This window comes from Lepidothrix coronata, unplaced genomic scaffold, assembly GCF_001604755.1.
Source record: "Lepidothrix coronata isolate B3197 unplaced genomic scaffold, Lepidothrix_coronata-1.0 Scaffold130, whole genome shotgun sequence".
Taxonomy (NCBI): Eukaryota; Metazoa; Chordata; class Aves; order Passeriformes; family Pipridae; genus Lepidothrix; species Lepidothrix coronata.
Genome location: NW_016690310.1, coordinates 959,995 through 971,272, shown reverse-complemented (window position 1 = coordinate 971,272; position 11,278 = coordinate 959,995). Strand labels below are relative to the sequence as shown.

Sequence of the window (11,278 nt, the reverse complement as noted above, 5' to 3'; positions counted from 1 at the left end):
GGAACAGGCTGCCCACGGGAGGTGGTGGAGTCGCCATCCCTGGAGGTGTTTAAGCAAAGACTGGGTGTGACACTCGGTGCCATCGTCTGATTGACAAGGTGGTGTTGTGTCACAGGTTAGATTCGACGACCGCAGACATCTTTTCCAACCTAATCGATCCTGTGATTCTGTGACCCGGACAGGGCTGAGGCGCCGCGCTGCTGAGGCACCGGGGCCCGTCCCTGCAGCAGGACATCGGCCTCCAACACAAATCCTCCATCACAAAACAAGCCCGTTGGGCTCGGGGTGTGTGGGGGGAGGTGGTTTGAAGCGCTAGGTTCCCAACCCCAGGCTGCGCGGCGCCGAGGTCAGAAAACTACAACCCTCACAGGCGGTGCCACCGTCGCCATGTTGGGGCGGGGAAACCCGCGGTCACGTGAGTTCCGGGCAGGGCGCGGGCCAGGTCGGGTCGGTCGGGTCGGTGGGGTCGGTCTCTTTGTTTCCCTTCCTTCTCCGGCTTACCGGGAAGTCACTCTGCCAAAGCAGGAATGGCGTTCGCCTGCGGAGCGTGGGATCAGGACGCCTCCAGCCACCCCGCACTCGGCGCGGGGCCCACTGTGAGCCCGTTCCTGAGCCTCCTGCTCTCCATCTCCGCGGCGTTGTCCGAGGCCGAGCTCGACTCCATGAAGTTCCTCTGCCGCGACAAGATCACAAAGAGGAGGCGCGAGTCTGTGCGGAGCGGTAGGGAGCTCTTCGAGATCCTGATGGAGCAACAGCACATCGGCAGCGACAACCTGCACTTCCTCAGGAAACTGCTCGAGCGCATCCGCAGGGGCGATTTGTTGTCACAGGTGGAGCAGTTCGAGGAGAAAGGAGGGCTTGGTACTCCTGATGATCAGTCAGATGAGCAGGAAAAACGTAGGTGGATTATAATATATATTATAATGTATATATATTTTACATATATATTTTATCTAAGTTATACTTTTGTATATGTATAATTATACATATATATGTGAACGCAAACGGCTTTCCGAGGTGGAAATTCTCTCTATTTTTTTTTAATCTTTTTTTAAATCTTTTTATTTATGGTCACTGGAAAAACGAGTTATGTATGTGGAATTCCAAGTATATCCAGTATTTCACGTATAGCCAAGTAAATCCAAGTATTTCAGAATGTGCTGTGACTCTCAGTATGTGCACTGCACCAAGAGCAGTAGCATTTTGCTAAAAAAAAAAAAAAAAAACAAAACCAAACCGAACCCTCAACTTTTAAACATTCTCTTGTATTTCTTAGTAAAGCCATGGCTAACTTGATGTATTTCTGCTTTTTCAGGTCTTCTCAAGTTAGCTAATGATGTCATATGTGAGAACATTGGGAGAGACTGGAAAAAGCTGCTGCGACAACTTGGCATGCCAGAAGTGAAACTGGACAGAATAGAGGCAGACTATCAATTTAAATCGTATGAGCAGCTTGTCCAGGGACTTCGAGAGTGGCAGAGATGGAAGGGAAAAGATGCAAAGGTGGCTGACTTAATAAAAGCTCTTCGGGGCTGTCACCTGAATTTGGTGGCAGACTTAGTTGAAGAGAAGATCTCACAGTTGAACACTGGAGCCAGATGAAATCAATATCAAAACACTTCCATGCCCCTCAGATATGGATGAAAAAAGCAAAAGTGCCGCCTTCTCTTCTGGACCAAAATAATTATCACTGGTTGCTTATTGTGCCATTAGTTTAGGTGCCTTAGTAAATTAATTTCTGGACACAGGAAAATTAACATGAAAACAGATTCTTTTCAGGTGACACTTTGTAGCATGATGCTTCCTTTAAGATATTTTAGCTTTTAGAAGACCTGAGCACCATTTTGTAGAAATTCTCACACTTTTGTTCTGCCACCCACCTGAAAAGATTTGCTTTACTGCAGATGCTTTTTGATTCATCTTCTCTGGAAATACATCCATGAGACACTTCTGAGGCAATTGTGGTTTAAAATTTCATGGAGAGGTTGGATTTTTTTTTTCTATTATAAATGTAATGTGAAAGGGAGAAGGAGTATCTTAGCTGTGTACTGGATTTTCCTTCTGAGAAGCATAATATAATTTGCCAAATACATTTGCTTTCTGTCAAAGGATACTAAGATGACTGTAACCTCAGACCCCAAGACTGCAGTGCAAGAGAGGTATTAAATGTTGTGGTGGCTTTTTCTTAGTAAAAATATGCCCAGGTTTGAAAATAAACTGGTTTAAATCAGTACCAAGTGCCTTCACCATCCTGAAGAAAGTGTTCTCCTGAAACTACCGAAGAAGTTCTGTGTCTCTCAGATGTTTACAGCAGCCTCTTTTGAAAGCTGTGCCTGCTTTAGGATCCTTTGCTAGGAATTCTTTCCTAACTTCTGTCACAGAGGCTGCTCATGGTTGCTGGCAAGTGCAGCTCAGCTCCTGGTGACAAAAAAGTGAACTGTGCCAAAAACCTAGAAAACAAACTGGTTCCTTTTGGAGGGGTGTGAGTAATTCTGTATCATGGACTTTTTTCTGGCAATATCCTGTGAAGATCAGCTATCTCTGGCCAGGTTGTTCTCTTCAAAGATCCCTGCAGATCCCATAGCTCTTCCAAGTCCTGTGCCATTTTTTTAGTTCATTCCCATTGCTTGACATTTTCTTAAAGTTGTTATAAGCAATTCACAGGCGAAAGAGGATTTATGAACAAGACCAGATTCAGTTCTCAGGTTTAATCTGGGACAGACTTCACTAAATGGCCTTCACACCTGACCTAAGGCTGGAAAATTTGCGCAGGCTTTAAGATGTGCAGAGCTGTAGAGGCCTCTGGGGACCATCTCCTGTGCCAGGGGGGAGAGTCCTCTGAAATTGTTATTGCTTGAATGATTGTGGGATTGTTTGCTACTGCAAACATCCTCCAAACTGCCTGAATAGATGCTTGAAGAGGCTTCTTTTTTGCTACTGTATTTGTCTGCCTTTTAGCTCCTTTTGAGTTCTTTTCACGTGGTGCTATGACTGTGAAGGCCAGGTGTAAGCATGTGATGTGTCACTGCTCTGCAGAAATGTTGTGACAATGATAATTTTCAAGTTTTTGTTACAGTTGGTGCCTCTTGTTTAAGCAGTGACTCTTGAATACTTAATTGAAGTTAATGGAAACTGCTGTACGTTCACATGACAGAAAAACATTTCATTGTGTTGACATTTTTCATTGTGTTTTCATCAAACATTTTCACAGTGTTTTTTCCTTAAATGATTTTTTACCCCATTCCTGGAAGTGTTCAAAGCCGAGTGAGACAGAACTTGGAGCCACCTGGTCCAGTGGAAGGTGTCCCTGCCCATAGCAGGGAGTGGAACGGAATGATCTTTAAGTTCCCTTCCAACACAAACCGTTCCATGATTCTGTAATAATTCTCAGTATCTTCCTAGCTGTAGTATATTAAGTATCAGTGATTGTATCCAAGCATAGGGTAATCTAGGAGTTTCCGCCTGTCTGCATTTTGGGCAGGCAGAGTTCTCCAAGTACTGATTCTAATACTTGTATCAGTTGCCAATTCCAGACTCCCAGGAGGAGATACAGTGCTGTGCTTCATCTGAATGACCAGCTCAGATGTTTTGGGGTTTTTTGCTTAATAGACACAGCATTCATTCTACAGTATCTAAAGAAAATGATTGCTTCAGACTTTTTTCCTTCTCTGAACACTCCTTCTGAGCAGAGCAGAGAAACGAACAAGATGAGTTGTGTGTGTGGTGAAACAGCTCTGCAGCAGTTCCAAGTTCAATCTCTCTGGTAACATGTTTTTCTTACCCATTTTTAATAAGTCTTCTGGTTTACAGAAGAGAGATTGATCTGGAATATAAAAAGTATACTGACTACTGCATAGAACCAAGATAATTTAGGAATCAATCAGATTAATTTGTTAATTGTAGCCAAACACTCATCAGCTACAAGAAATATTCTGCCTCAGAAGATAAAAACTTCTTGTTTTCATAAGGATTTGTACTTCGTTAATGTTTTACTGCATATGAAAGCAATGACCTAGATTGCATCAGTCTGTGCAGTACCTCAGGGCCAATTAAAACTGATTTTATTAGAGATTAAAATGTTTATGTGAGAACAAAATCAAATGAAACAAAGGGAACAAAACCTTTTTTATTGGGAGGAGGGGTAAGGAAAACGGGTGCAATTTGTAAGGAAATGTTTTCTGATCCAGTTACCAGTTATTTTCAAATTAAGCACCTTGAACTCATACATAGTTTTTATAATTTGAATTGAAGCTTTATATTATATAATTTTGTGTACATTTCATTAAAAATACTTCCTTAAAAAAAAAACAAATGGAACTGTTTTGTTATCTTATGGGATTGATGTCTGTGATGAGACCTCTAATTGGGAGGAGGTAAATGTTAAGGACACTTTTAAAGCAAGGAGCAGTGCTAAACAGGCATTATGTTACCAGTGTCCTTCTGGGGACATTAAAGAAGAAAAAGCAAAAAGCTTTGTTACTGCATTTCTCAGAAGTGCTGAACAGGCTACAGTTTTCCTCAGAGCAGTAGCATTTAAATGCTGTCACTCAGAGTAGCGTAAGAAGAAAAAGATTCTCTGCCAGCCCTCAGGAGCCTAAAATTGAGTGGCAGTGCAGTGTGTGCATGGGAGATGCTGGTAAGGATGGCATATTTGTTTTATAATTAATTAAAAGCATAGCTTATGGTTTATTCTGTTGGTCTAGGATTTTAGGGGATGTGTTCAGATGTTAAATTGATAGAGGCTTTAGTGTTCTGTGGAGTTTATCCTGGCACTGAAGTGTCAGCCTGCACTTAGAGCTGTGAATGACTAAGACAAATAACTTAATTACCCAGTTTATCAAATCCTTTAGGATGCTCTGCAACAGTATCTACCTGTGAGGAATTACTAAAACCTTTCCCTTTTGGTCTCTTGAGGACCTTGTTTCCTTACAGCCTTGAGAAAACAACATATCAAAACATGTGGAGAGTTTTAAGTGCCATCTCAGGAGAATTCTCATTGTGGCAGATTGTTTTTCCCTGTCACTTCTCAGTCCCTTACAGTGCTTGCTATTTCCTATAATTTTTGAATATATCAACTATATTCACACATGAAAGTGTTTTTTCTTTTTTTAATTGCATTCTTTTCATTACCGAGTTAAAAGAACTTTTCTAGATTATTAATTAAAAATCCTCTTATACAAATTGGTTGTCGTGAATATTTCAAATACAATGCTTTGCTTTCCTTTTTCTCCATTTCCACACACAGGCAACTGTATTTCCTCCAGCTTTTGTTTCATTCCTAAAATAATTGGCTACTTTCTGAACTCTAATTGCTTCATTTAATTGTCTATCCAAAAAGCTTGGTGACGCTGTGTCTCCAAGCTCTCTCAGCCTGTTTAATTCAGGCTTTCTGGTTGCGTGTTTTTCAATTCAAATTTATTTCTAATCACTGTCTTTTGCCTTTCTCATTCCCTGCATGAATCACCTATGCCCTTAAAATGTGTTCCAGCACAAATATTTTCTAAGTTGTTTTCCCTCTTTGATTTATTGCTTCTTTTCTCTGCCAGTGTTTTGATTGCAGGGGTGTACTGGTAGATTTATAGAAAGTAGTTCACTATATGCTATAAAAACAGGAGTTGTGGGGGTGAGCTGAGGGGTAGGGGTAGGAGTTGTGAGTAAAGGTTCAAGAACTTTTGAAGAATCTTTGTTTTCATAAAAATTGTAGCTGAGGGTTGCTTCATGTGAAGAGAGTATGTTGCAACGGGTGCTGGGAATTGTAGGTTTGGAGACAAGGAAGCCCAGTCTGACTCAGCTGCCGGGAAAGCCAGAGGAATTCAGGCTTCTGCATGGGAATTTGCATGGAATAAACTTGGAGGAACTCTTAATCATTAAATAGTCTCATCCACGGAACTATTTCTGCTACTGGTTCATTCCTTTCTTAAAGCAGGCTAAAGTTAAACCAGCAGGTTTGCTCTTGTAAAATATTATGTAACATAAATGATTGAAACACCTAAAGTTGGTCATCCTGACGGAGTTTAAATTCAGTAATTCCTGTGATCTGATCAGTTTTGGAAATTTAAAACTTTTTCATTGTTTTCCAAATGTTCTTGTGTGGATGGCAACTTAGCTTCCCTTTCTTTTAGTTTTTGGAAGAAAAGGGTTGTGCTGTGTTTTGGGCTGGACACATTATTTACAGCAGCTTTCAAAGCAACCCCCTCTTGTGGCAAAGTGAAGGTTCCTCTGTGCACTCTCGAAGACTCTGAAGAGATTGGTATATAAAAAATAAAAATAAAGGCTGTCTTGAATCTTACATCTCTGGAACAATGTAGTAAATGTACTTGCTAAGGAAAGCAGCTTAATATCAACTATCTCTGTCTAATGCTTCAAAAAGTTGTCAAACTGGGATTTTTATTTATTTCAGAGCAAGTTCTTTTGCTGTGGGAAGTTACACAGGCATAAAATTGGACTGTTGTCATTAAAGATATAAAAAACATCCACCTGGGATTTTCTGTGGCAGGTGCTTTATTTACAGGTGAGCCTGGCTTTATAGAAGTTCTACATAAAGCAATGTTCTTTCAATTAAAAATGCTCATTTTTATAATGTTTTCTTTTTCATTTCTTAATTATTTTATTCCTATTGATCCCAGCAGGAGCGTTAACTTCAGAAAATGAGTTGCAGAATTTAATCAGTGAGCACTTCTTACTGTGGTCTAACTGTTAAAAGGGTTGCAACAGCTATTCTGCAAGTGTACACACTGTCTGTGGCAAAGATTTGTCCAAAGAATATATAAAGATTGAATTTATGTAAAAAAGCTAGTGATTTTTGTATGCAAACCTGGTACCAGATTTTATAAACTGTGAGAAAGGTTTAGCATAAAAATTAAAATATAAAACTTTTCAGTAATGCCAATATGTGAACAATTGAGCTAAATCTTGTCTTTGTTTCCCCACAAGTGGTCTCCCTGAGAGGTGCTTCCTGTCACTTCCAGGCATATTGTCAAATTTTGAAAGGAAAAAATTGCAGAGAAAATGTGAATTAAAAGGGTGCAGCACCTGGCAGGTCTGGGATCCACATCCTATATTGTTTAATTTATGTTCTGCTCAGTTTAAGCAGAATTTAGTCACAGCTTCTTGGCTGTAAAGTCCCTAACATGGGAAAGCCTGGATAGCCTGAATTCCCCCCAAAGCCATTATTGCCATGGCAACCAGAGTGCACGGCAGTCCATGGGCATGTGGCTGCAGCCCTGCTGCCTCCTGGCTATCCCAACCAGCTGAATAATGTTAGGAAGCTGCCGCTAATCGTGAGATTTGCCTCACTCTCCGGTCAGTGACCATGTCAGGAATCCAAGATCCGAGTGCAGGGATGTAAAATGAAATTTCTTGAGGAATTCTCTCCTTTCAGTTCTACTGCCCACTAGAATAAGGTGCATGAGAGAACAGGGTTGGACATTAAGAAATTTACTTTTTGTTTCTTCTAACCACCAGTTTAGCACATGGTGCTTCCATTTCTGTATCCAGCTTGAATGGTAAAATTCAAATGTGTTACTGCATGTTTGTGCATGAAGGAGCTAATCCATATGCAGATGAATTAAAATTAATTAGAGCTAAAACCAAGAAAGTGTACATTTCTAGCTAAGGGCTACTTGCAACTAAATAAGTTATTCATTGTGGACCTGCTCATATAATTTTCTGTAAACCATATTCTACTTTTTACAAAAAAAAAATTAAATACCAGTTTCATGCTGAAGAACTAATGTCTCCATACAGTATGTGTGAATCTTTAAATCAAAATATCAAATTCTACATCTGGCCTGTGAATTTTAAGGGATATTAAATGTTGGGCTATATCTTAGAGGACTGTATTTATAAGGCACATCACTCCATGCAGAATTTTTTCCTCTTAATTCCTGGGACTTCATAGTTACCAGCACTCCAGCCCTGACTCACTCTGAGTTTTCATTCGTGCAACTAAATGAGTAAGAACTTAAACCCATTACTTTCATGGTAGACCTGAGCAAGAGGCACCCACTTATCATGGCTTTGATTGTAAGAATAATTCTGTGGTTGGGATCCTCATTTTCCACTCTACATTCAGTACACAAATCAAATGCTGGGGTACAAAGTTGTCCAAGGTGCTTGCCCAAGGTCCCAAATAATCCTTGAGCTCCTTGGCTTGTGCTCCCTACTGTGGGTTACTAAAAGCATCTGGAGCATGGCATTAGGTCGATTTTCTCCCTAGCAATGTCTCCTCCTTTAGCTTCATTTAGCTTTAAGTGGGAAAGGATGTGGGAATTCTCATCAGAGAGGTAAATCCTCAGCTCTAGAATTTCCTGATTCTTCAGTATTCATTTCCACTGGATAAGATACTGAGCAGTGTGAAAGGACCAGATCATTTTGCAGCTTGAAAGCCAAAGGCAGATTCCACTTCTGCAAATTAAGATTGCAGAAGTGTCTAGACCAACAGTCTCAGGGAAGATGCCCTTACACAGAGAGCTGATGTACTTAACCAAATTTAATGTCATTTAACACCTGTGAAAATCCAGAGCCTGCTTTCACACATAATGTAATGCCCTTGTTTGTGCATTTGCTAGGTTAGTATTTTTACTGTTTTATAGGGTATTATTAAGGATACTTGAATTTAGGTTGAACTGATTTTTTTAGAGGTGATTGCTTTAATAATGGATGATTCCAACAGGCTTGAGCCATGTCTTCTGCCAGGAGAGGCCTCAGCAGCAAGTCTGATGTCTGTTGCTCAGGTCTGAGTTGTGGGGAGGTCAATTTGTTTTGTGAGGGCTGAGAAGTTCCCACAGGCTAATTCAGAGGAATTAGAGAGGGAATTATGGAGAAATTAGATTCCACTTTCTTGTATTTAAATGGTACCTGAAGTGCCCCATAGGCTTGTCCCATTTTCTCCTTTAAAAAGGTTACTTTTATCCCTTATCTCCTTCCCACAAACTGATCACCCAACTCACCATTAAATGCTGAATAATTATAACACACAACCCTGAGGGAGGACAAACACTCGTTTTCTTGGTGGTTTGAAGAGGACTTTGACAGTTCTTCAATCATCCCTAGTTATCCAGACAGCCTGTTCCAGTGGGTTTTAATGCATTCAAATAGGATATGACAACCTCAGCCAGGGAAAACTGGGCATGGATGGAATTGCCATGGTGCCTGTAAGCAGGTCGGGGAGTATCCTGGTTTTGAAACATTATCATGTCAGATGTTACAGCAGCAGTAGCAGCTTCCTCGTTTGTTTTTTTTTTTTTTTTTTTTCCATGCAAAGAGAAGTCATAGGGAGCTGCTGGCCAAAGAGCACTGCCAGCTTCTCTCAGTATTTTGGTACTACAAAGGTGGCATTATTAAAGACGGACAAAAAAAGCCTCTAATCATGCAAACCAAACTGAATCCTAGGAGCTGAAAACCCCTTCCTTTGTGCACTTGGAAACCTTGTTAAGAGCTAACTGGTGTCTATGTATGAAGGCTTTTCTGCAGCACTTTGGCTGCAAACTGAGAGAGGTGTGAGATGCTGTTTCTGTGAGCACTGAAAATTGGGAATCAAGAACCATCCTCATTGCTGCTAATGGACATCCTGACCTTTCTGCAGAGCGTTGCTGAATTTCGTATCTAAAACTTTAAATGGGCACTCTAGGCTTTGGCTGGCAAAAAATTTGATGATTCTGTTTGCAGCAAAAATTCTGGCACTGCAGAACTTTTCATTGTATGACTTATATTGAATATTCCCCTTATTAACTGAATATCCACAGCCATGTAGCAGGTAAATGCTGAATATTTATGCAAGGAAACATTACTGTTTGTATATAGCTTAAAGATATATTAAAATTGAACTAGTGCTATGTTATTTTGGTGAAAGGAAACTGTACATTTAATTACAGGAGAGAAATTAAGTGTTGGACATGAACATTATGTGCCTCTCAAATCCTGATATGCTTCTGTATGTGTATATATACATATCTGTGTGTGTGTACAGTGAGCGTATCCATATGCTTACATACACACAGAACTGATATAATCTGGAAAACAAGACTTTCCTGACAGGGCTATTTCTCAATACTTCTTCCCAAACTTATGTTTATCCCTTATAAGCTGAATACTACCTATGTAAAGAAATATATCTCTATGGAAATCTCCTAGTTTTGTTAGAAACAAAGGTGGTATTTCTGGCTCAAAACTAATTCAGAGCCAGCTGCTGCATCTCCGAGATCAGCCAGAGCAGAAGTGATTTTAAGACATTGTTTTATTCTCACAGATTTAAATGCAAGAATTGGCTTAATTCCTAGTTTACATTAACACAGTTCCTGTGATTTTCACCATTTTCCTTCAGTCTAGTATTTTGGGTCAATATAAAACCTGTGATGCTGAAATTAACCTTCTGTTCTCTTCCATGTTACTTCTGCTTTTGCAGGCAGCGTAGACACCAAGGAAACTATTTAACAGTGCAGTTTAGAAATTATATACCTGAAAAAGTGAATGGAAGAATCCTTCTCTCGTCTTGCACGTTCTTTATGGTGCCTTTAAATGGTTACAGCAGAAGGCAGGTGAGTCCCTGCCACTTCAGTTTTTGGCTTCACAGGTAAAAAGTACAAAGAAGGAATTAGTGCCAAGTTCCTTGATGGCTTTTGTGGCAAGGGCATCAGTTCACTAGACTGAAACTACCAAATTAACCTCACCTTGGCCAGACTGAATATTTCACCTTTGAGCATGAATAAATGTTAGTGATTCCTGGAAGTTTTAGGCATTGTTATTTGAAGTTGGTCAAGAGACAAAGGGATTTGTGAGGGGATCTGACCTGTGTTTGGATTGACTGTGTGTGGCAAGAAAGGAAACAGTGACAGGTGTTCCCGTGGCTCTTTGCTCAAAAGCTTAAGTGTGTTGTGGGAGCTCAACTCCCAGGTCGGAGCTAGAACTGTTCCTGAGTCAATATTTATGTTTACTCTTTTCGGTGTGAATTACAATGCAAACAGATGGCCTAGTCAAAGGCACTTCAATATGAACTGTGCTCAGGAGAACAGGGAATTTAGCTTTGAAATAAATAATTTGCCCTGTTTGTTATGGCACAAATGAACAATATCAGGTCTGCTGGTTTTTTTATGTTATGAGTTATTCCCTTTTATATCTTACATGTGTTATTTTCACTTAATTTAAGGATTAATTAAAGGCAATGACAAGGTTTTTTTCAGCTGTTTTTCACCTTCCTAGAAATAAGGATTTCTTAACCAAGAACAGGGAGAGGACCATCTTTCATACCTTTTTCTCCTAGTTTTTTGAGGTTTTTGTT

At 40.1% G+C, this 11,278-nt stretch overlaps 1 protein-coding gene across 1 annotated transcript; it reads left to right on the top strand.

The window, feature by feature from the left end:
- The first annotated feature begins 426 nt into the window (after positions 1-426).
- FADD (Fas associated via death domain) lies at positions 427-7,416 on the top strand. Its single transcript, XM_017826819.1, is given in 3 exon segments — positions 427-897; positions 1,316-1,587; positions 1,589-7,416. Coding segments are annotated over 3 exon segments (738 nt in total). The 5' UTR covers positions 427-527; the 3' UTR covers positions 1,685-7,416.
- The last annotated feature ends 3,862 nt before the right edge of the window (positions 7,417-11,278 follow it).